The sequence below is a fragment of the Schistocerca gregaria genome, chromosome 2 (assembly GCF_023897955.1).
Source record: "Schistocerca gregaria isolate iqSchGreg1 chromosome 2, iqSchGreg1.2, whole genome shotgun sequence".
Classification (NCBI taxonomy): domain Eukaryota; kingdom Metazoa; phylum Arthropoda; class Insecta; order Orthoptera; family Acrididae; genus Schistocerca; species Schistocerca gregaria.
In genome coordinates, this window is record NC_064921.1 from 624,062,072 (window position 1) to 624,088,734 (window position 26,663).

Sequence of the window (26,663 nt, forward strand, 5' to 3'; positions counted from 1 at the left end):
GTGTGTGTGTGTGTGTGTGTGTGTGTGTGTGTGTGTGTGTGTGTGTGTGTGTGTGTGTGTGTGTGTGTGTGTGTGTGTGTGTGTGTGTCGCGAGTGTATTTTAACCCCATCTGCTGCATGTGTGATACTTATTGTATTTTTTTCATTCATACCCCATATGATTATAGTTTTGACAATAATTGTAGATGTGGTACCGAGTCATGCTTTTTGGAAATCGAGAAGCACTGAATCTGTTGTAATCCAAAACTTCCAGTACATCATGTGAGAAAGGTGAGAATTGTGTTTCTCATGATAAACGTTTTTGAACTCTATCCTGGTTATCATTCTATTCAAGATACCTTATTATGTTTGAGCTCAGAATATGTCCTAAGATTCTGCAACAAATCGATGTCAAGGATATTGGACATTAGTTTTGTGGATCATGTCTATAAACTTTCCCCACCTGTACAAGTTTTCTGAGAACTGAGCATGGGATTTTGTTAGTGATCTGCCATAGACTATAGTTAGAAGAGGGTCTAATTCAGCTGCAAATTCAGTGTAGAACCTAAAAGGCATTCCACCAGGGCTGGGAGCTTTGTTCAGTTGTAATGTCAGCTGTTTATCAATACCACTGAGACTAGTAGTTATTTCATTCATCTTTTCAGTGGTACAGGGATTAAATTGGGGCAATTTTCCTGGGCTTTCCTTTGTAAAGGAACGTTTGAAAATGGTGTTAAAAATTTCAGCTTTTGTTTTGTTGCCGTCGAGTTTAGTTCCTGTCTCATTAGCTAGGGGCTGGACACTAACAGCCTTTACATATAATCAGAATTTTCTTTGGGTTCTGCGAAAGCTGATTTGACAATAATAGACTACAGTAGTCATTACAGGCAACACGTGTTACTCTCTTGACAGCCAAACATTTGATTCAACATCTCTCTTCCTCTTTCCTCCCGGTATGACTTGTTTTCTCAGTGGATGTGCCATACAAAAATGGCAATCTGACCTATGATTTCTGGGTTTGCACTAAATAGCAGGCAGACAAACTTCCATGCTGTTGAAACTTCCTGGCAGATTAAAACTGTATGCCCGACCGAGATTCGAACTCGGGACCTTTGCCTTTCATGGGCAAGTGCTCTACCATATGAGCTACCGAAGCAGAACTCACACCTGGTAATCACAGCTTTACTTCTGCCAGGAGTGCTAGTTCTGCAAGTTTCGCAGGAGAGCTTCTGTAAAATTTGGAAGGTAGGAGATGGATACTGGCAGAAGTAAAGCTGTGAGTACCGGGCGTGAGTCGTGCTTCGGTAGCTCAGATGGTAGAGCACTTGCTCGCGAAAGGCAAAGGTCCCGAGTTCGAGTCTCGGTCGGGCACACAGTTTTAATCTGCCAGGAAGTTTCATATCAGCGCACACTCCGCTGCAGAGTGAAAATCTCATTCCATGCAGTTGCTTTTACTAAACACCAAGAATTCAGTATATAGAGCAGCTCCAACTCAATACCCAAAATAGAAGGGGTAAGATTGTTTCAGTGCTTTGATTGTTGTCTATGTGGACCATAAATAACTGCATGTATGCAGCAAAAGTTATCATGTTTGTTACTGCAGGTATGGGGCATTTAGTTTAAAAAAAAGCCAAAACACACATTCCAGTAACAAGTGAATTAATGCAGCACCAAGAGCACACAACTGTGACATTTAACAATTAAAATTGCGCCTGGGTCCTACAATCAATAATGCTTGTGTGATTGAATGGTGCACAAGTCATTGTTGTAAAGCAGTGTTGCCAAACTGTACCGGAAGTGTCCAACTCACTCACTCACTCACTCACTGCAGAGGAACCATGTTGCAGTGCCTTTGCATGTAGCTCTTCCATGGTTTCATAAGTGTAACTTTTAAAAGCAAATATCCAATTTACTTGTAACCCTGAACTAACAGACAATTTTTAACTGTGGTACTTGTTTCCATTGCATCTAAAACTGTGAAGCACAGCTACTTACTTTTCTGTAAAAAAAATAAAAAGAATAATTTTATGAAATCCAAAACAGTTTTACAGACTTCTAGTGAGTTATTTATAGTCAATGTTGGGCCTGTGTTGATGTAAGTTGAACATGGGGAAGACAAATTCTATTTAAATTTAAATAGTGTTCTAATACTAGTCACTTATTTATTGTTTGCTTTTTAAGTATTCCATTACAAAGTCCTACAGACTGCTGGGTACTGCACTCAGCACTAAATTAAAACTCATTGTAGTATGTTCCCACTAGAACACGGCATGAAATTTGGCACACACTTTAAAAAATATTGACATTTTTTCCTTTCAAAATGAAATTATTGAAAATTTTATTAATTAAAAAAATGTTGTGGGGAAAAATATGCATCTGTATTAATATTGCCAAGTGGCACATAGATTTTAAAGATTATAAGAAACTGAGTAAAATGGTGCAAATTTCATCTCTGTAAGTTGCATAGTTTTTGGGGGTGATGGCCATAAAAGAAATTAATTTGGAATAATTCATGCAAGCAAAATAATACTTAAAAAATATTATAAAGATGTGATATGTTGAGAATGAAACCATGGGTTAATTTCACATGGAACTTACTTTTAATAATGAGAGGATTACAAATATAAACAAACTAATATTTTATAATTCTGATAGAAGATGAACATCAGTAAAAACAAATAAAGGTAGTAGATTGTATTTAGATTAATTTGTCAGATGACTGAGGGATTAGGTTAGGAACTATTATGCTAAAAGTAGAAGAAAGATTTTTCTGATGATGGCAGCAGTAAAGCATATAAAGTAGATAGTCTGTGATGGTGATGGTGATGACTTCTAGAGGAAAAAAAGTTAACATATTTGTGAAAGAGTTGGCCTGCAGAGTAGTTATACGACATGAAATATTGGTAATAACCAGTGCAAGCAAGAAAATTGAAGTTTTTGAAATTGTAGTGCTACAGAAGATTGAATATTTGATGAGCAGTTTCCGTAATTAGTGCTGAAGTACTGAATGAAAGTGAGGAGTTGTGATAAAATTTGATTAAGGGAAAGATTGACAGGTCACATTCTAGGGCACCAAGGAATAGTTAATTTAATATTGTAAAGAAATATGGAGGTAAAAATTGTAAATAAAGATAAAAGCTGAAATATAGCAATGAAGTTAAATTGCATGTCAGTTTTAGCAGACTAAGATAGAGGATCATTTTTAAAGTAAACCAGTGTGTGTATTCATAAAGTTTCTCTTACTCCATTAAATTGTCACAAACTGAAATATGCATATTTTTTCAATTTCCAACTTAATCTCCATTAACATTTAAACATTTGTAAAGTTGCGGAAATTTCTTCAATTTTGGAAGAGATGAGTCTTGATAAGTCAAGACTGCGTGGTGGATGAACCAGTAATTCTCAAACTTGTCCAGTTGTCTTTATTCTTGCCACAACATGAGGCGGAGCATTATCATGGAGCATAATGATGCCGCTAGAGAGCAGTCCCTGCCGGAGATTTTGAATGGTGTGCCTATGCTTTAATAATGTTTCACAGTATCTCTCATCATTGTCATTCCTCTTGGCAAAAAAGTCTAATGGAATAATGCCTTTCTGGTCCCATAAAACTGTGGCATTGATTTTCTGTGTTGAAGGTTCTTTTTTGCATTTTCATAGTTTAGGGAGTTTGTCTGATGCCACTCACTGGATTGACATTCATTCCATGGAGTGTAGTGTGCAATCCATGTTTCATCGCCAGTCCCCATGTGACTAAAAACCACGTCACCATCCTTGCTATAGCACTCCAAAATGGACAAAGAATGTGCCATTTGCTTTGTTTTGTATTCTTCTGTCAGCATTTTTGGCACCCATCTTGCATACTTTCTTATTATGGAAGTTTATTAGTGACACTGTGATAAACTATGGATCTCGAAACTTACGGAAATTTCCGATGCAGCTCGCCAGTAGTAAGGTGCCTGTTTTAGTGAATTGCCTCCTCCAATCTTTGGGTTAACTCTTCATTTGTGACAATAGGCCATCCAGATTGTTTATCATCATGAACATTTGCCCTTCCTTGTTTAAACAGCCTATACCATTTTCGCATATTTCTGTCGTTCATTACATCTGCTCCATGAACTTAAACATACTGCTGGTGAATTTCAGCAGGACGAACTTGTTTCACATTGAAGAACTGAATAAACAAGCGCACTTCAGTCAGTGGAAGTAATGATTAACATGGTGAAAAACAAAGCAGTATAACCATACAACCGACAGAGACCTAAAATATATTGGTGGCGTCATGAGACACAGGCCAAGAGTGGCTGACCATGAACGAATGTCACACAGCAGGATGCGTGGGCACAATGTACTAATGGTTCTTACTTTAAAAATTACCATGGTAATTATACAGAATAGACTATCATGGAGAGCTGCATGGAACATGTCATCTCTCTGAGAATGGTAACAAGAATTTGAATTTACTTAATGGATCGTGTTATAAACTTATGGTACACATTTTACCAAAGTGAATTTGTGATTAACTATTAGATTGGTCCACATCAAGACTGGAACTGTCAGGAAACACTGTTACTTCCTCTATTGAAAGCTAAGGCGATGTGCACAGCTTGTTATATGCTACTACCTTGTAAAGTTTAATTTTGAAAAAATAATTTTTTTACCTTGCTGGTTTGATATTGCTAGCAAGTGCTAGTTTAGTAAAAGTTCCTGGGAGTAGAGAAACAAGCAACATGATAATTTTTTTAAAGTTATTCTATCATGTGAACATTTCTTCTCAGGATACTATTGAAGTTTCCTGCATTTGACAAAATAAAAACACAAATAGAAAAGAATCTGTGAAAAAATGACTGATTGGTAGGATATAGTTCAACATGTTAGTTAAGTTTTGTGATAGTTTTCTACTTTCTTAATTACTTCTTATACTTACTGTGACTAAATTTCATTACTATACAGATTATGTAAGTTGTCACTAAATTGTAGCTGTAAAATGAATTTGTTCTTTACCTAGCAGAACAGTTCGTATCTATCAATACCATAATTTAACAGCTTGTTGATTTATTGTCACACTAAAGATGTTGACATAAAAAACCAAAGTGTTAGTTGGCCCCCTTTCTTTTCTATAAATTTGTTTTCTCTTTGTGAACTTGAAGCTGTTGCCTTGTTATAACAACACCAAATTCTTGTGAACTGTAGATCGGTATAGATAAAATGTATTGTAGCATAGTCAGTGCATGATTGAATTTGTTTCAGGTTTATGGACATTTTTGTATTTTGTCGGCTTCTGTTACTTAACAAATCAGTGGAGCCAGTCAAGCACGCCGCAAGGAGGAATTGGAGTCAATGACGTTCAAGCTGCCATTGCCTTCTCCTTCTTTTCTATTTTTACTTGGGTATGTTATCCACAAAATTTCGAAATTTGTTCTATCTTATTTACAAAATTACAAAAATTTAGTAAATTGTGTGAGTTACTGACAAATGCTGATCAGTACTTCAGGAATATTTCATTAGAAAAAAATCCAAATTACATTACATGAATTGGAAATAATGATTTGGCGATTTCTTAAGAGATTCCTGCAATGATTTTGTGCACAAGTATCTTTACAGCTTCTGGACCACTAGCTATGCACCTTCGTGGATTAAATTTTAAAAATTGTTTAATGCACAGTAGAAAATGCTTTACTACAAAATAATCGTAAATTGTAAATTTCACATTTTCATAAAGAAAAAATTTCATTGTGTCAAACAATTGAAAATCCTGAATGGAATGTAATAATATTGTGTTAAGGAAAGATGCTACTCACTATATAGCAGAGATACTGAGTCGCAGATAGGCACAACAAAAAGACTGTAGCAAATATGGCTTTCGGCCAGTAAAGCCTTCGCTTGTTCTCTAATTTAGACGAAGGCCTTACTGGCCAAAAGCTATATTTGTGACAGTGTTTTTGTTGTGCCTATCTGCGACTCTGCATTCCTGTTATATGGCGATAGCGACTTTTCTTTTCACAATATTGTTCTCTCTGTGTACAACACATTTGTGATTTTTTACCAAAAATACTGTGTAGCATGTATGTAACCATAACTTTCAGTGGTTGAAGCTGTAGTTTCTATTGGAAATGGAAACCATCATGTTGTCAGTGGCCAGGAGTTCCCAGGTGGGAAGTTTGGCCACCAAGTGTGAGTCGTACTGAGTGCGGCGCCGACAATGGGGATGAAATGATGACAGCACAACACTCTGTCCCTGAGGGGAGAAAATCTGCCATCCCAGCCTGAGCCCCTGTGAATGGCAATCCAATGTGCTGACTGTTCAGCTATTGTGCCGGTTTATAGTTTCTGTTAATTCACCCAGAGTGGAATGATTGGAATGATAGGTACAGTGCAAAACACTAATGTATCTACTGTATTTGACAATCCTACCTCATCAGGACATCGGTACCAATAGCTGTGAGTAATGTTTCACATATGTGATAGTCATATCGATTTCTGCTACAGACCAAACCTAAAATTACTTTTTAAACACATAGTAAGAAAAAGTAACGCAGGAGTGCAGTAAAAACTGTTGAACAATCTGGTCTTCAAACTACAGGTGATTTCAGTTTTTGCTGTATAAAATCATGGATAACTTTTATTCCATAATTGGAATAGTTACAAGGATCATATAAAAGGAATGCAACAGAAAACCAGAAATTAAATTTAAAAGTGAATTATAATAGATATTTATTGTATCTAATGAAGGAAATGGGGAACATTGCATTAAACATACACACAAGAATGTATGTGTATCTCCTTGTACTTGTAGAGTTGATGCTTGTACGTATTTCTCAAATTGCTTCAGTTACTTCCATTAAAGTTGAAAAACGTTGTGTTTGTGTTTGAATTTTTTGTGGAATATAATAAATTCGTTGAAAAATTAATCAATAACAAGATTAAATACTTTCTTGTACTATTTCTTGTTTTGCTTCCATGTGGTCTCGTAAGTTATCAGTCAGCTCTGTCAGTGCCACCTGTTGTATCGTTACTGTCACATATCTCTTGAAGTTTTCTCTCTTTTTGTTTCCAGTAAATGATGATGATGATGATGATGATGGAAAAAACTAGATGCCTATAAATATCTAGGTCTAGGATACAGACAAAAAATAGGAATAGATAATACAAATATTAAAGAAGAACTAAAAGAAAATACATATAAAGACTAACAAAGATACTGAAAACAGGATTGACAGCGAAACAAAAGCCATAAATACTTCTGCTATACAAAGATTGACCTACTCATTTGGAGTAACACAGACCTGGAAGCACTCAGTACACTTACACGATCACAATGCCACAAATATAGAATACATCGCATACCTTCAGCAACGGAAAGATTCACATTAAGCAGAAAAGGAGGAGGAAGGGATTTATCGACATAAAAAACCTACATTATGGACATATATTAAAAACAAAGATTCCAAGAGTTACCAAGCGGGAAAGTGCCGGCAGACAGGCACAATGAACAAAACACACAAACACACACACAGAATTACTAGCTTTCGCAACCGATAGTTGCTTCTTCAGGAAGGAGAGGGAAATGGACAGGTAGATAACTTAAGAAGATTCTTTCTAGAATGAGCAGAAACTAGCAAAATACACAAAGCAATCACTCATATAAATACATTGGCTACAGCACTGCAATTTCATAACCACTTCTGGAACACTTTAGATCACATAACATCAACAGATACGAAGAAAGTAAATTGGAAAAAGAAAACACTACATGGCAAGCACTCGTATCATGTAACACAGCCAAACATTGATAAAGATGCATCCAACACGTGGCTAAGAAAAGGCAATATATACAGAGAGACAGAAGGGTTCATGATTCCAATACAGGATCATACAATAAACACCAGATATTACATCAAGCATATTACATCAAGCATATTACTAAATATCCCAATACCACAACACACAAATGCAGACTTTGCAAACAACAAATAGAAACAGTAGATCACATCACAAGCAGATGTACAATACTAGCAAATACAGAATACACCAGAAGACATGACAGTGTAGCAAAAATAATACCTCAACAACTTGCCGTACAACATAAACTAATAAAACACGTTCCCACATACAAGTGTGCACCACAAAATGTACTGGAGAATGATGAATACAAATTATACTGGAACAGAACCATTATAAGCGAGAAAACACCACCACATAACAAACCTGACATCATACTCACCAATAAAAAGAAGAAATTAACACAACTAATTGAAATATCCATACCTAATATACAACAAATATACAAAAGAAAACAGGAGAAAAAATTGAAATGTATCCAACCGGCTGAGGAAGTCAAGGACATGGGGCATCAGGATAAAGTTGACATTATACCAATTATACTATCAACTACAGGAGTCGTACCACACTATATCCACCTGTACATCAATGCAATACAGCTACATCCAAACTTATATATACAACTACAGAAATCTGTAATTATTGATACATGTTAAATTACCCGAAAGTTCCTAAATGCAATATAACATATACCGTACAGTTAAAAGGAAGTCACGCTTGATCAAGGTCCGCGTCACTTTCTACTTTTGACCATACATAACGTCTGAGATAAGAAAGAAAAAATAATAATAAATGTTTCTGTTTAGTTATTTCATTTTTCCAAAAATGAAAAATACAGGGTGATTCAAAAAGAATACCACAACTTTAAAAATGTGTGTTTAATGAATGAAACATAATATAACCTTCTGTTATACATCATTACAGAGAGTATTTAAAAAGTTTTTTTTTTTTTTTCACTCAAAAAAAGTTCAGAGATGTTCAATATGGCCCCCTCCAGACACTCGAGCAATATCGACCCGATACTCCAACTCGTTCCACACTCTCTGTAGCATATCAGGCGTAACAGTTTGGATAGCTGCTGTTATTTCTCATTTCAAATCATCAATGGTGGCTGGGAGAGGTGGCCGAAACACCATATCCTTAACATACCCCCATAAGAAAAAATCGCAGGGGGTAAGATCAGGGCTTCTTGGAGGCCAGTGATGAAGTGCTCTGTCACGGGCTGCCTGGCGGCCGATCCATCGCCTCGGGTAGTTGACGATAAGGTTTCATAACTAACCTTTTTCGTAGGACTCTCCATACAGTTGATTGTGGAATTTGCAGCTCTCTGCTAGCTCTGCGAGTCGATTTTCCTGGGCTGCGAACAAATGCTTGCTGGATGCGTGCTACATTTTCATCACTCATTCTCGGCCGTCCAGAACTTTTACCTTTGCACAAACACCCATTCTCTGTAAACTGTTTATACCAATGTTTAATACACCACCTATCAGGAGGTTTAACACCATACTTCGTTCGAAATGCACGCTGAACAACTGTCGTCAATTCACTTCTGCCGTACTCAATAACACAAAAAGCTTTCTGTTGAGCGGCCGCCATCTTAGCATCAACTGACACTGACGCCTAGTCAACAGTGCCTCAAACGAACAAATGTACAACTAAATGAAACTTTATAGCTCCCTTAATTCGCCGACAGATAGTGCTTAGCTCTGCCTTTTGTCGTTGCAGATTTTTAAATTCCTGAAGTTGTCGTATTCTTTTTGAATCACCCTGTATAATAGTGTAGTATGCTTACATTCTGAACATGCCTCGTACTCAGTACCTTTGAATAATTTTTGTAACTTTAGACACAGATGCATATCTTGATTGACCATAAAATTACCCGACTGTCTCATGGTAAGACTAAAAAAAAAAAAAAAAAAGTTCCAAATTTGACCCAGTACCATTGTTATTCAGGTAAACAGTTTATACTTTGTAGTAGCATGTTATGATGAGAACATCCATTTCATCTTTATTAATACCTAGTCACTTCATACACTAAAAATTCACATTTTTTGGACTACTTGGTGTTACCCTGGACTACATACTTCTAATTTCAGTTAACCAGTATATGAATCATCATATAGCCAAAAAATTACAAAAAAAAAAAAAACCCTCAAGTGATGCAATAATTTTATACAAATTTATTGCTCCTGGGACTGAAGTAAAAGAAAGATAAGATGAATAATCACAGTTTACTGAATTTTATTTTAATTTTCCCCCTTCCTTGTTACTATTTTGTAAATTTCACAACATTACAGTAAAGTGTCAACAACAGTTTGTTGCCACAAACTGCGTGGCACCTGGTGTGTTTTCTACGCTGCAGTCAAACAAGTAATGACTATTCCATTTCCATTAGCTCTGAGCATTAAGAATATATACAATGTGACTCCCAATGTTCAGAGCAAAACATTTGACAGGTGAGGCGGGATATATAAAAGTAGTCACAACATTAATATCTCGTGCGATAACAGCATGCCCCACTTAATCCTCCAGGCATGGGCTACACGTGTGTATGGTCAGCTCTTTCTGTGTGATTAACTATTCATAGCCAAGCGTGCACAAACTGTAACGTAAAGAAAAATAGTCTGAAGCAGTACAAAGGACCACATAAAAGTTATGAACATTGATAGTGTTTGAGCAGAAAATTCGTGTGGTGCTTTCTCTAATTTTAGTGATTCCTTTCCAAATAAATACCAGTTTTGTTGCTTTTCAGTGGAAAAATCTGTTAGCCTGTTTGTCCTGGAGGTGGAACCAATGCTTCACTGCGTGAACTTGCTTTGCTGATTGACAGATACAGTTCCAACTGCTGAGTTGTAATGCATCTGTCCTCGCGAATATCAGCAGCTCATTGTAACATGTCAGGTGTGACAGCCGTGGATGGTCTCCTCGACTGTCGCAAATCGTAGAGCTCCACCAAATTGCCTTCTGATGACCTCACCTTCCATGCTCAGTTATTATTCGTACTTCTGTCAATAGCAAATGCTCCATAGACTTTGCACAAGTGTTTATGGATATTCCCCACAGTTTCTTTCTATGCAGTGAGAAATTCAATGACGGCACATTTCTTGTAACGTACATCACCTACAGATCCCATTGGAAACTGTCCTGTAGCTAAGCTATCTGTCGGAAGTGATAGAAACTTGGTATGCCCACTCAGGAGGCTTCAAATAATACATATGTAACATTCGGCATTTGTAGCATCGTTTTCGGCTGAGGAAAAAAAAAGCGGTGCATTACTTTCTGAACAACTCATGCATACCAAGATTCCTTATACACAAAATTGACAATCTGGAAGAATATGAGCATATCATTAGGCTGCCACCCTGTCACTGACATATCAACCCAACACAGTTGATGTGGACCCAAATTAAGGGTTACATTGTCAGCAATAATTTTAAAAGAAAATGTTGTCTGGAGTCAGTTAGCAAAGCTGTTAAAAAGTTTCTTCCCAAGACTGGGAGAAAGCATTTTTTTCCGTTACTACAAAAACAAATAGAGGTGGAGTCAGTTCAGTGGTTGGTATTGTATTGTTGTTCCTGTTGACTGTTAATAAGAAACGTGTTAGTAACAAATGTCTGGATAAGTGGATCTCTGAAACTTGGCCTTAATCGCTCAAAAGTAGTCCCCCCTCCATGTCTGCATTATAATATTGCAATACTGAGATAGTGTATTTTGTATTGCTTTTCTTCTTTCTTCCAAACCAGTAGTTTTCTCACTTTGGTTACCGTATTTACTCGAATCTAAGCCGCACCTGAAAAATGAGACTCGAAATTCAAGGGAGAGAAAAGTTTTAGGCCGCATCTCCAAATCGAAACAAAGTTGGTTCACCGTAATATGAGAGACAATTTAGGTCGAATGAATGACGATACAGCTACAGTAGTTTGGTGCGATTCGTAAGCTTAGCAGTTAAGCTTTACCAGGTAGCCATTGCTATGCGTCGGGTGCTCTGCCCGTATTTATACGGGTACCATTCCTTTTTCACATGCTTTGTCTGGTTTGAATTGATTGCTTATTTTACTTTGATCTGATAAGCGCAGTTTTCTTTGCTGTTTGTCACTCTAAGCTGAAAATGCATTACTGTACTGTGTCTTGCATTGTTTGTCGCATTCTGATAGTGTGTACTTACTGCCTGTCGCCACTCGCGGCATGGCTTGCTTTTTCTGCACGCTACCCGCCATTTACAATTTTGAGAGAGAGAGAGAGAGGGGAGGGGGGGGGGGAAATCGTCTCATTAGCGAAACAATGGCAAGAGACTGCTATTTGTTGTTACTTACACTGCTGCTTTCTTTGATAATGATCAACAAGAACCAAATAATAGACTGCATATGGTAGATGATGTTCTGAATAAGAGATTAGCGAAAAAATTTTCTCCGTTTGAAAATCTTAGCAGATGCCTCTTTAGTACATTACATTCTGCACAGACATTAGTCATCTTAGATTTAAAAATCTAGTCAATTGCCGTGCTTCATTTCTGCCTGTATCACTGTTAAGCATGAGAATAATATGAATATAAACGTGACACGATATGTATATTCTTCTGCGTTTTCTGTTGTCTCACTCAAGTTTTGCAGTTTATTAGGCAGACAGGATTTAAATGAGATAGCAGCAAATACGAAACAATACATGGCAAAATGTTTATAATCATATTATTCTTGTGGTAATGAGAATACAGCATGTGATTCACAATTTATAAAAGTTCCTATTAGCAACCATCTCTTCTCGCAGATAGGAAAAAATGCAGAACGTGGAGTTGACCTTATTGACAAACATCCCAAACAGTCTTGCCAGTCGGATTTTCATAGTACATTGAAATGCTGCTACATTCGAAGATGAACAATACGGAATTTGTATTTACTTCGTTGGATAATGTATGAAAATGCAGTAGTCGAAACTCGGGGCGGAGAAAAAAAAGCTCTTCTTCCACCTTTTTTTTATTTACTGACGCAGGGGTTTTGGTGCCAGTATTTATCTTTGTGCCTACAAAGCATGCTTGTGTAGTGCTACTTATATTAAACAACAGAAGTAAGTTGTGGTGGCATCCAACATTTTCAGAACTTCCGCTTGCTTTGCACTCAATTCTAAGCTGCAGGCGTTTTTTTGGATTAAAAAACTGGAAAAAAAAGTGCGGCTTAGATTCGAGTAAATACAGTAACAGGCATATTTTTTTAGCGTTACATTAGAAATCAGTAGAAAGGTTGCCCATAAAATGTAGTAACAGGTTACTTACAAACCTAATACTCTGTTGCAATGAAATAAATGGGGAACTGCCATGATGATGATGTGCAAGAACAGAATCGTGCTCCAACCTAGAATTCTGAGACCTGCAACAAGAAATAATGTTAGTAAAATGGAGAGAAGTCTTCCGAAGTAAGAGTGATTTCAGGTGTACCGCAGGGGAGTGTCATAGGACTGTTGCTATTCACAATATACATAGATGACCTGGTGGATGACATTGGAAGTTCACTGAGGCTTTTTGCAGATGATGCTGTGGTGTATCAAGAGGTTGCAACAATGAAAAACTGTACTGAAATGCAGGAGGATCTGCAGCGAATTGACGCATGGTGCACGGAATGGCAATTGAATCTCAATGTAGAAAAGTGTAATGTGATGCGAATACATAGAAAGATAGGTCCCTTATCATTTAGCTACAAAATAGCAGGTCAGCAACTGGAAGTAGTTAATTCCATAAATTATCTGGGAGTACGCATTAGGAGTGATTTAAAATGGAATGATCATATAAAGTTGATCGTCGGTAAAGCAGATGCCAGACTGAGATTCATTGGAAGAATCCTAAGGAAATGCAATCCGAAAACAAAGGAAGTAGGTTACAGTACGCTTGTTCGCCCACTGCTTGAATACTGCTCAGCAGTGTGGGATCCGCACCAGATATGGTTGATAGAAGAGATAGAGAAGATCCAAAGGAGAGCAGCGCGCTTCGTTACAGGATCATTTAGTAACCGCGAAAGTGTTAGAGATGATAAACTCCAGTAGAAGACTGTGCAGGAGAGACGCTCAGTAACTCGGTACGGGCTTTTGTTAAAGTTTAGATAACATACCTTCACCGAAGAGTGAAACAGTATATTGCTCCCTCCTACGTATAGCTCGCGAAGAGACCATGAGGATAAAATCAGAGAAATTAGAGCCCACACAGAAGCATACCGACAATCCTTCTTTCCACGTACAATACGAGACTGGAATAGAAGGGAGAACCGATAGAGGTACTCAGGGTACCCTCCGCCACACACCGTCGGGTGGCTTGCGGAGTATGGATGTAGATGTAGATGATGTTAATGAAGGTATATCATATAGATACAATATTTTGTTTACTTAATGTGTTCACCTAAATTCAGTAACATTGCTAGGAAATGAATTATCCTGGATGATTTGAGGGTTTTTTTGTGTCTCCCCCCCCCCCCCCCCCCCCCCCTACTGAGACAAATGTCACCTCCATTTCCTAGTTGCCTGTCCTTCCATTATACACAGCAATTTTCCCCAGTAATCTCACTGCTATCAATTTCAGGTTTCAATCAACTTTCTGTATCTAGAATTGTGAGCTTCATTGCTTTTCATGAACACTTCAAACTCTGGCACTTCATTGTAAATGCTTCAGCAGTTCACCTTAGAGATTTTAGTAATATCAATTGGGGGAGGGTTTTTTCTGACCTTACACTGACAAGTCTTGGTTTTCTACTACTATCAGTATCTGGATTTGATGGAGAATTGCGTAATCTAAAAGACCCTTGTGGACACCCCACACTGTCAGCTAAGTGAATAGCAGCCTCTCTAGTGTAGTGCACACCTGACCTATGTAGGAGACACTACAGCTCTCAACCATATGGCGCAAGTCCAGGAAGTCCCAGCATAGCTTGTCACAGAACTTTCGAAGTCTCTGACTCATTCCTTCCACTGTCATGGTCAGTTCTGGGGGCAATGCTGCAAATTGTGAGCTTTGTTGAAATTCAAAGCGCAAGTGCGTTCTTCTCATCTTTCTCTGCCAGTTGCTGAACTGAAACAAGAATGACCTCGGAACACAGAAGGCACCATTTATTCCAACAGCCAACACAATTTGCAGTTTGTTGCACCTGTTCACTCAGTGGCTGTCAGAATAACCTCTTCAGCATGTTGAATGAGGCCCTCAGTCACACGTACTGAGTGCCCATTGTCCTTTCCTGTCCTGTGCTTCCATTTCCCTAAGGGGTATCACCATTTGTCATAAGTTTGAACTGCTGACGATGATAGACCCCCATCTTGATCCTACCTTCTGCCACCACTTTTCTCTGAACTGTGCGGATGGGAGTTATCCTTAAAACACTTTCTCCACTCCCAAAATTATCCTGACCTTAACCTACAACCACCTCCTCTCCCCATACCCCACACCCTCCACCCAACAATTTCCACCCCACTCATCCTATCATTTCATCCATTTTCACATTCTGTTACGCTCTTTCGTGTGTCAGCCTGTCTTAACGCCTTCACTGTCCCTCTCCTTTCCTAGTCCTTCATTTTTCCTCTTTACTTTCCCCCTACACCTCACCTTCTGACGCTGCACCTTCAGGTCTTATCAGGCCACCATCTAATCATTGCATACCCCGTCAGTGTTCTCTTCTGTCACTCGTACCTTGCTATCCCTCCTCTTTCCGCACACCATTCCAGATTTCTATTCACATGAAATCGCATTCCGGTTGGAGCTTCCAGAAGTTCCCCCCCCCCCCCCCTTCCCAGCCGAATGCTATAATTTGTAACAGGCTTTTTGTTGTCGCTCTGCAACTCAACGGGTCATCTTTACAGTGAGTAGCAATCTAGTTTCTTCTAATATTGTTGATATTCGAACCTGGGGTTTCCATTTTTAAAACACAAATCTTTGGACGGGCCAGGGATCAAAGCCCAGACCATTGGGATCTATAGTGGGATACTTATTGAGTCACAAAGTGACAATATTGCAAAAATTTGGCAATTTCAAAATTGTTTGAAAGTGTTCTGAAAGGCTTCTCCTATCTGTACAAGAGACTGGGAACCCTGAGGTACCTAATGTTATGCCCATTCATGTGCTCAGCCATTTTAATTTGTTGTACCTGTATAAAACACTGTGCGCAAAACATGTCAGATTATAATTGTTTTGGAAGTTTCTCAGTATTACAGGATCTACCATTGGTGGGCCTGGATTAAGTGGTATTTGGGGGCCAGCTTTTATAGTGGGTACGATTGCAGGGTAGGGACCTTAGGTTAGGGACAATGGTCTGAATCTATTATATAACCAAGGTTATGGTTTTAAGTTGAACCGTTAAATGAAATTCTCGTCTTAATATTTTCACCGTACCATCCAAACACCGTGGTCCATTTTCCTTGTAATCTCTGATGTATTTGCTAAAAGATGGTTTTGTTTCACTAACATGTAGTATTGAAGAGACTTTCCTTATTTATCAAAGCATGAGTGTATTTATAAATTGTTGTTCAATGAAGCTGTGCTGAAGAGGATTCATATTCTATTTGAATTTCTTTCGTTTTTAGGATATAAAATTGGATTGTAAGAGTTCTTTTGCATATATTGCAGGATCTGTATACTCATTTACCATGTTGTTGACTGTGCGATATTCTGTAGGCAGGCTGTGCGTGGTTTGCTTACCAGCGATTCCGCCAGGGAAGTGATGCTGCATTCAATCCCAGTTATGAAGCTGAACCAGGCTCTGTTCCTGGAGGTGCTCCATATTCCTCATATCCTGTCAGTCAGGATGTTGATGGGGCTTACCAGGATCCACCATTTTCAGCTAATCAGACAAGGGGTAAGCATATACTTTGGTAATAGAGTACCCTTGTTAAGACGACTGGAAGCTTAGGCATTAGAAGTCATTAAAATATGCAGGTGAAAAGACATAAGTAGGCAACAAAAAGAAACATGCAAGTTTTTCCATTATTCCTTTTTACTAAATTATACCTTTCCATCATATCTGTGTTAATATTATGTTGTATTTTTAAAATAACTTGGAAGTTTTAAAGAAAATGCCAATTGTACTCTACAAAAAATGATTTTTTTTTTTTTGAAAGCTTATGCATAACAATGCTTATTGGTTGCACATAACAAAATGCTTTTGTAAATTTTCTGGAGTCATTTTAAGTCTCCTGTTAGCAAAAACTTTTTCATCAGAGAAAATAATCTCTCAACATATACAAATGTAACTGCAGCTAGTCCAAAACATCGAACTGTTCAGGTCTGTTTCTACTGCAGTACAATTATCACCTTGTAGAATTTTTGAATACACAATTTTATGCTTTCTTCCCTGACTACTCATTTCCCATGCACACTTTCCAATCTCTGCACAGCTGTCAACCACAGTTTTCACAGATTTCTTAAATGAATGCCCCATTTCTTTAAGCCGACAAGTCACTTGTGGCAGGAAACCAAACTCGGCTAAAGGCCTGAAAATGTTGCATCTATTTGTGGTGAATTTCTTGGCATCTAAATAATTAAACATAGAAATTTGAGTTCACACTTCTGGCTGAAGACCTAGCCTTGGTAATTTGGGAGCCTTCCAGGTTCGCTTCTGCAAAAATTTGGGTAGTTTTTAAATAGTACTTGCTTGTTTTCTTCTTCAAACTCCATTTAATCTTCAAACAGATCATATCTGTTAGGAAGGGTGTTTCTTGACATTTTCTTTTTCCACCAACTTCGATAATTACAAAACTGCAAATGATTTTAAGCTTAAATGGGCATTTGTAGCGATGCGACTCGTACTCAACAGTGCTGCAGATGGAACTGACAAGCATAGTGCAAAAATAGAACTGAAAATAACAATTCACAATTTAGGGGAAGGCTTGTGATATTGTCGAAATATATGTTAACAAGTTTTGTTTTCCATATAGTGTAGAGTGCGGATACTGTATACTGGCAATTGGCTGTGAGCATGAATAAACTAGAACTAAGACTGCCAAGAGGGAGAGGTGCTGTGTGGGGGGAAAAGTCCTCTCACAGAGCAGCCAGCTCCTCTCGCAGAGCAGCCCAGCCAGTGTACATCTGTATTGTGTGTGTGTGTGTGTGTGTGTGTGTGTGTGTGTGTGTGTGTGTGTGTGTGTGTGTGTGTGAGAGAGAGCAGAACTTCACATATGGTCATAGGGATTGCCGATTCCTTCTAGTGTTTTGATGGTAGTAATCAAACTCCATGATGGACAATGATTAGTTTCTTCACACATTTCAAAACAAGAAAATAAAATGAGCAACACTGTCGGGGATGTTCAGTGTCGTAAATGTAGTAGTTCAGGCCTGGCCTGACCTGTACCAGTATTAATGCAACCATAGTCCAAAACACCTAAAACTGCCACATTGAAGTATTTACATTATATTAACTTTCCAACCATAGCTAGCAGGCAAAAGTGTTCCTTTGTTCTAAGATGCTAGGCTGCACAATTGAGTGGTCTGTGTAAGATGTACATCACGTAATGCACCATACAATTCAGCCACCCAGAATTGGTAGGTCACCAGAGCATAAAACATACTGATACATCATTACGTTTATTTACTTTTTATTTTGCAGGACTTTTCTTATGCACATTATCTTCAGAAATTGGGTTTAACAAGATGATTCGCAATACCAGTAACTGAAAAATGAGTAAATCTTCGGTATTTATATGCCGAAAATAAAGCTGTTTCTAACTCTCTCTCTGTTAAAATAGTTCTATGGAATACAAGTAGCTTGAAATAGCTTTTATTAGCTAATTTCGCATTTTTGCATGTTGAGGCAGGGTTTGCATCTATATTCATGCTTAACAAAAATTATGATTTTTTGATGTCTCGAGTTATTTCTCATTTCCGAAGATTTGAAAAGTTTCTTTGCTGCTAAGAGTAAAGATGCTTCATCCTTCAGAACAGTGATCATCTTAGGTATAGCAACAGTCTACTAAACTTAAAATGTTATAACTATGTCCCAATCTCATTAGCATGGAGGGGCGATATCTTTGAAAGTCTGAATCCTAGACAAGGCTTTCACTAGAATCTCCTTAATACTGGAAAATAAATTTATCAACATGTGGAAACAAGCTTTTTCTCTTCTTTCACCCTGCAAAAACTGTGAGGTATGCCCGTAACATGAAGCATTTTTGGAAATAGGATTGGACGACTTGAACACGTTGGCTATTGTGGCCTTGGGGCTGCAGACCTGATGCCATGTGGCCAAAGGTGGCTACTGCAGAGCCTTGTCTAACAGTGTGCCTGGCTTGGCGGTGATACGTCCTTCACTAAGTGTGTGGCAGTCAAGATGTTAAAAGGTGCTTTCTCATGAATGCTGCAGTGTCTAAGATGAAAAGTTATATACAGTAAAACCCCCCTCTATACACTTTTCAGTGGACTGACCCAAAAAAGTGTAAAATACAGCGCACCATAGGAAACAAAAGTAAAAATGACTACATTAATCTTACGGCCATTTTCTTTATATTGTTCAAAAGTATGAAATTAAAACAGTTTAATTTTGTTTAAAAAATCTTAAATAATTGTTTTTGCTTCATTCTAATGGCTATTAGGTCTATTTTTTGTGAAATCACATTAAAAAGGGATTTTTGTTGTAATGTGAGACATATCAATAATCATTTTAAAAACTATGGTAAATAAAACTTTTAACACAATACTCGTTAAATAACTAAAGTTACCAGTCCTCATAAACAGAACAGTAGGCATGAAATAAACAGCTTGGTGCTGACAATTTCACTCATTTGAGGGATGTTCCTGGTGATGAAGGGCAGAAATTGTCATTATGTTATGGAGCATCTTGATGAGGAATGTTTGGCTGTCAGGCTATACCAACGTAAGACTGCGCGCCTAGTTCAGATTGGCATGTTTCACACAGAAGTAACAATTTGTTTTTGGAGGCAGCTGTCTCCATAATGGGTTTTCAGAGTTTTTGTGTAAATGACTGAAAACTAAATTAAAGCTGTTGAAACGCAGTGAGCAGAAGGCAGGTTGCCACTAATTACTATCTTCAGATAATGATTAAAATTAAGGCAGTGACTGGGTGTACTTTCTCACCCTTCCAAACATTGTGAACCTGTAATACAGGCGGCTGTGACTGAACATACCTGCAGTGAAAATATTGCTCACCATGCTAATGTTATGTTACTTGATTAGTAAATTCGTTTGGAAAAAGTGCATCATATTCATGCTCAGACTACAAATATCTGTACAAAAATTCAAATTAAGATCATGGTAATGTCAAAGAAAATGTAAAAAAGTGGGAAATGTTGTAACACAGAATCATTAATGGTAGCAAAGCATTGTATTGGGAGAATAATACTTGCGTTGAGATGGACAGAAATGAATGTGAAAAGTGGGGAAAATGTAAAAGTGGGAACATAGAAATGGGATTTTACTGTATTGGGTCTGTAGAAATTCAGTATAAGTGCAATGAATTGGTAAATAAATCTGTGTGTCTGTGTCTGTGTCTGTGTCGGGCACTCTGTTAACAATGGTATTGGCAATGAAGTCATCTATAGGATCAGTTGAAAATAGGTCTTTTCACGTTGTCTTTGAGTTCCATTCCTCATAACACTTTCGCAAACTTGACTCGCTCAAGACAGTTTTTGGAGAAGTAAAGGAATGAATCTGTGCTAAGAGGATACTGTAGTTTGAACAATTGGCATTATTCATGATAGCAAGCAAACTGTCAGTCTATTGAAGTTTTTACACTGTAGTGGCCTTATTCAGCATATGTATTGCAAGGAAATTATGAAGCAACAAATTAATGAAATACGAAACACTTGCTATTACTTTGGTTATGGGATTATGTGAGGTTAAACAAATTTGATATAACTTTATGCTGGAGGAAGGGTAAGATTGCTTCACCTCTCCTTATTTTGTAGTGTGGAATGCCACAGTTTTGTTTTGCAGACAACAAAACCATGATTTTGATTGCAATAAATTTGTCACTCATGTGGACAAAGTGTACTGTTCTGTTAACTATATGCTGAATGCTTATGTATCCTTGAAATTTTGTCATTTATGTTTGTCTGAAGCAACACAATTAGTGTAATACAAGGTGACATATCGTAGTGACTGAAAAGATTCCACCCTTCGTTAAACACTGGACTTTGAATTTCTCTTTGGCATAAAATTAACAGTTTTTCTTCTTTATTTTCTGTTTATGGCTATCAAAAGTAATTCAAAAAATAAATGTCAATTTCTTTCACTACATGTTCCATTGTTAATTTTGTTCAACAAATATTATTGATTGTGCATACTTGTTTTGTCACCTTCGTTAAGACAACATTAGATCCGGATGTATTTGTCATCAAACCAGTGACTGACACACAGGTATAATCAATATTCATGGAATAAAAAAGTTGATGTTATTACAACTGGGGCAGCACTCAACTGTAGACTGTTTTGCCAATTACTCACCCTTGGTAGCAAACTAGCTACAAAGCAGGTGAAGCCTGTGAAAAGTTTCTCAGTCCTAGAGGCATGCTATTATCAGTAACTGACACATGAAACAGCAGTGATCTAGGCTTGTATCTTGGTTCAGGACACTATTGACACAGTGAACTACACCTCACTCTCTCAGAAGATCCTTCAGCTGTTGTGGACAACTTAACTAAGTGCTCCAGGACTCTCCATATACTGAGGACATGTTTAAATGCAACCCCTCTGTTTCCTTAAAGTGCTGTTGATGTGTTTAACATCCCATTCCAACAACCCCCTCACTGTTAGATGACTTACTTCCATATCTCGGTTAAAAAAAAAAAAAAAAAAAAAAAAAAAAAAAAAAAAAAAAAAAAAAATCGAAGAAAGACAGGATCATTCTCGATGTTCAGGGACAAAGATATGGATGTCACACGTGACCATCTGCCATACATAAAAACCAGTAACTTTCAGATGAAATAAGAAATCTTTCTGCTCTTAATTTCAAATAAAATTTAAATATTTTGCCTGAATTTCATAAACAGCAGTGTATGGGCTAAATTTGACCATACACAAACCTTAAGCAATGCAGTTTTACATCTGTAAACTCTTTAAAATTTCATGCAGTGATTTAATCTGATGCAGCACAGTAACTGGCAATGAATAAAAAAAATTCCTTTATTGAGTAAAGATGTAAGACTGAAAAGTGCTAAAAAATTTTTTTTAGCTGAAGAGTTTTCCTGAAATCTGATACGTATTTCAAAGCCACTGGAACACAGTTGCTCAGCACAGGCAGCAACATTAGGTGAGCAGTACAGCAGCAACAAAGCTGCTCTCGACACAGAATGTTTAGCATGACTGTGTCATTCAAAGGGTTAAACACAGAAATAATCTTGCATTTATAACAAACATAAAATCATTCAGAATTACATTTATCATACTTTGTTTATTAAAGATGTAAACATAGAATTCAAAACACATTAAAGACTGAGGCATTCCATTCTGTGTTTCTGTGCTTGTTTTTTAGATTTATGTGCTTGTTTCTTAGAGAATTAAAACAGATGTTGTGTACTGTATCACATTCCCATTTAATGGACGCATTCTCACCAAATTCTTGTGTTTTTATTCCAGGTGCAATAGGAACAGACTACCAAGCACCGGCCTATTGAAGCTCATTGACTTTGGTGTACTCGTGTGTCTTAGAAAGAAAAGTAAATTGTTGCTGTGCAGTTTTTGTTGGACCTTTTTGTTACGTTCTGCAGACATTTAGAGCATTATAGCTTCAAATCATTTTAAAAAACCCATTGGGTTGTTGTGATATCTAAATGTTCTAGCATAATGTAGATGTTTTAATCATAACTAATATCTTTATGATTGGAGGTCAAACTGTTATTGTTCTGACAGTTACAGTTGAAGGTTAGGGTAGCTGGTTGACATAAATTGTGGTATAGATACGCAGTGAAATGCTGAAAGTACGAGCAGTTGCTTACATTCAGTTTCTTAGAAGACAGTGGTGTGAACCTTGATTAGTGTTTGTTTTTAGAGTTACTACCTGACCTCACATAGATCGTTGTTTACAATGTTTTGCTGCAGCTCTCGTATTGAAGTTTTGCCTCATGAGTTATGAAGATACCATGCCATGGTTCCATACGCATCATTCTCGTTATAGTTTCTTAGCTTTTTCCAGCCTTAACTTTGAATGTTATTACGAAATATTTTAAGTCCTTATTTAATCTCTTTAGTATTTATTACTATTGTGTTATAAAACTAAATGAAAGCAGCTTAGGTCACTAACTTAAACATATGAATAAATTATCAAATTTCTCGTTATGCAGGAGATGATTACACAACTATGTTTGACCGTATTATCGAAAAGGCTAAACAGTTAATAGACTTAATAAGTGGCCTCTTCGTAAACAAATGCCATTGTAAATGGTCACTGCTGAAGTTCATGTAAGCATTCCTGTTAAGAACATTAGTGAGAATGCTGTTGGAACATTCTGAGTGTGTGTGTTAATATCCTGCCTTTATTTTAAAAATTAATAATCAAATTAAGAGGAATTGCAATAGGTAAAAAATTCTGAGAGTGTTCTCACTTTCTAAGTTGTAAACAATTATTCCATGCTTGCCACTGTAGTACATACAGAATGCATGAATATATATATTGTCCACCATGTACTGTGTTGTTCGTGCTTCATGGTTGGTATGATATCCTGTAGAACCTCTCTAGTCAGTGACACTTAGATCTGGAGATAAGTTCATTGCATTGCTTACATAAATTGTTTTATTTATTTTTAGTGTAATTAAACTTATGTAATCAAGCCATCGTTTGTAAAAGTGTAAGTGAAAGGTATGGCGTTCAAAATTAGTTTGAGTGCAAAGCAATGACATGGGCATGAAATGCAATAATTTCTTGTACCAATTTCTGCACTGCATGTTGTAGTTATCTGCATTTGTTGAAGACTGCCATTGTTGAATCCTGTACAAAGTAGGATACCATCATATTTAATTTACAAAAGACATAAGTGATAATTCTGTTTAGAGCTATTTTTACTGGATAATGTAAGCTGCAATTATCATAAGTGACACACATGTTGATCTCCAAAAAATGCTGAAATAATTGTTTATTGTATAATGAAATGCTTATATGTAAATATTATTTTTTAATGTTAATGATCTTTATTATGACATCTATTAAATGAATAAATTTGAGAGGTAATCAGTTTGCATAAAAAGTAGTGTGAAGTTTGTTTCACGTATTACTTATCATTATTACCTTTCATAATTTTGTATTACGGCATGGTGACAACGAAGAATTTTGTGAGCGAGTTCAGTGAAATTCATGAATTAAACTGAAATTTTTCCTTATGGTTCACATGCCGATTATTTTAACGTAGAAGTGCAAATGTACTTCGCTTTAAGTATGTAATAGTGTTTAAGATTTTTTCTGCTGTTCACTTAATTATCTACGGTCTCATTCAAATAACACAATTGTTTCACTAGAGCTTCCAGGGAACAGATGTAGAAGTGCTTTGAGTCCATGTGTAACAGCACATGTTCAAGAATAATAAAGATTTCACTAACACTTGCAAAGTACAAAACATTTCATATATACATATATAGATATAAATATATATGTGTGTAATATATAATATATTGCTGACCAAAGAACCATAGGCTAATCCTTAGTTAAGTGTATTGAGCTCTGTCTAGATATTGAACTTTCATGTTAACTGTGCTGCGTGGGTACATTCTCGGTAACTGTTCTAGCAAGGTTGCAGATTTGTTTAATGTGCTTTGCAGTGTGTGCCTTATTTGAGGTGTGAGATGTAAGAAGGCTGCAGCAAAAGTTAGTGGTATTGAGTTTTGACTATTAGTTGACATATTCACCAGTTACAATTTTTTTTTTACGATTTGGAAACCTTTTCTCCTCTTTGCAGGCAATCTTTAGACAGCCAATTGTCTGTGTGTATGTATGTATGAGTAGTGTAGAAGTGACTTTCATACAGTGGCTATAGTTCAGACAGGCAAGTTTTTCTTCCCTGAGATGGTGCATCTTAACACACTGAATGTCTGTAGTACTTAAACTGTGGTCTGCAAAATTATTTTGCACGTTTCCTTTATCTAGTCTGAGAGAGCTTTAGTGGAAAATGAAGTAGGTTAATGTATCCATAGAAAATATACTGTCATATTTCTGCATAGAATGTAGCTCCTCAATTTGTACAATGTTTGTGGACCTTTGGGTAGTAAATAAAATACAAAGACCAGGCTATGTTGCCAAGACTAAAAGTTTGCTTAATTATGGGTTTTTGTAATGTCGTTGTTAACTCATTGTTGAAATAGACAGTTGTTAATGGTTAATCCCCTCTTAATTTAATAAAATATTTGCCCAGAAATAAAACTGTAGAAATGAAGTTAATGCAGTTTACACAATACGTGATATCCTCAACCTGGTGGCCTATTCCAAAATAAATTGCTTAATATTAATTTTTCTTGGTTTGTAAGCAAACCATGAGATTATCTGTACATCCATTGGAAAGAGTTTCATGTGACTTATTGTAGTTTTTTTATGAAGTTTACAGTTTTATTGAATTTAGATAGTGTGTATGTATGTACATATTTTCCAAAAGAATATGAAGTACTTAAATGGTTATTGGATAGGGACAAACTGTCGGACTGTTCAGTTAACTGTAGTTTAAACTCATAAGCAATAAAATTGTGTAATATTCATGGTCCTCATTTACTCACAAAGCTCTGTTCCTATGAGGTGTTAATGTTCAAAATGCCTCCTTGTTGTATTACTCCTCCCCTATTCCAGACTGACGTCATAAACCATAAGGTTCTTGATAATGTATTACTTCACCCCTGTAAACCCATAATGCTTCCTCTAAGAGGTTGCAGGATTACAGAGCACAATATGGTTTCATAACTGGATAATTAATGTGTAAAGATGTAACAAAATTGTGGATTTTCATGCAGTTTGTCTGTAAAGAAAGGAATTTCTTTGAAAGCTAATCTTTATGACAGCAGATTATAACTCTTATCTTAGTCAGTTTCATAAATATTAATTACTGAATTTGATGTTTGTGTGTAATGTCCTAAATGTTTTGTTTACTAAGGAATGTATCTTTGTGATTGTTACTCAGTTGTGGTTGTTCATAATAAAATCTGTGCAGAAAATACTAAACCCTGCTGTTGTGGTATATGGTGTTGCAGCACTCAAGACATCAGTTTACCAAGTGGTTGACAGAGGCTGCATATATTCATCAGAAATGCACTTTCACAACCATCAGGTTATAAAACCCATGTTGCTGTTGTGCTCTAGTTTTGAGTATTTTGTTAATCACTTTGCTGTATTGGGTGTGGTTGTATAGTGTTCCTTCAGTGCAAAAAATTAAGGGAGGAATACTGAAACATGACTTCATCATTGATCTGCTTCCCTCTGTCCCTCCCATTTTATGGACAACTTTTGAACAAAGGCCAGTGAGAAAGTAGAAACTGGTAACAATGCACAGCTTGCTATTCTTGAACTTAATCAAGGAAGTAGCTTAAATTAAAACTTTAATTCCTGTGGTTATAGTGACATGCAGTGCCTTAACCTCGGTGTAAATGCCTTAACATGTGTGTCTACCTTACCCACATTTTTACAGAGGTATATACTTATGTTACATGCACCATCGTAAGTTAGGACTAAGATTTTTTTTTCCCCCCCTTGAAAGATGGTCCAAGAATTTCGTAAAGCACCTCGAAATGTTGAACTGTGTTGCCCTCTGTTAACCAGGTATGCAGACTGATGTAATTTTGGTATAAGAAGTGCTTCCAAATAGTGTTGCTATCAAGTAAAACTGGGTGTCGCAGGTCAGTCTCAAACTTGTTAAGTGTGCAAAACAAAGTTACGTTTGGCTTTTGAAACGATTTGATTCTTTTG

At 36.9% G+C, this 26,663-nt stretch overlaps 1 protein-coding gene across 2 annotated transcripts in view; it reads left to right on the forward strand.

Annotated features, from left to right (window-relative positions):
- The window catches only part of LOC126334626 (synaptogyrin), a 47,212-nt gene extending 21,290 nt beyond the window's left edge, over positions 1-25,922 (forward strand). The window contains exons 3-5 of one of the 2 annotated variants that reach the window (XM_049997059.1): positions 5,227-5,366; positions 16,457-16,637; positions 22,367-25,922. In XM_049997059.1, the coding sequence (XP_049853016.1) occupies positions 5,227-5,366; positions 16,457-16,637; positions 22,367-22,404 (359 nt within the window). In that variant the 3' untranslated portion in view covers positions 22,405-25,922. The remainder of the gene's footprint in view (positions 1-5,226; positions 5,367-16,456; positions 16,638-22,366) is intronic. The other variant, XM_049997058.1, reaches the window with a different exon arrangement.
- The last annotated feature ends 741 nt before the right edge of the window (positions 25,923-26,663 follow it).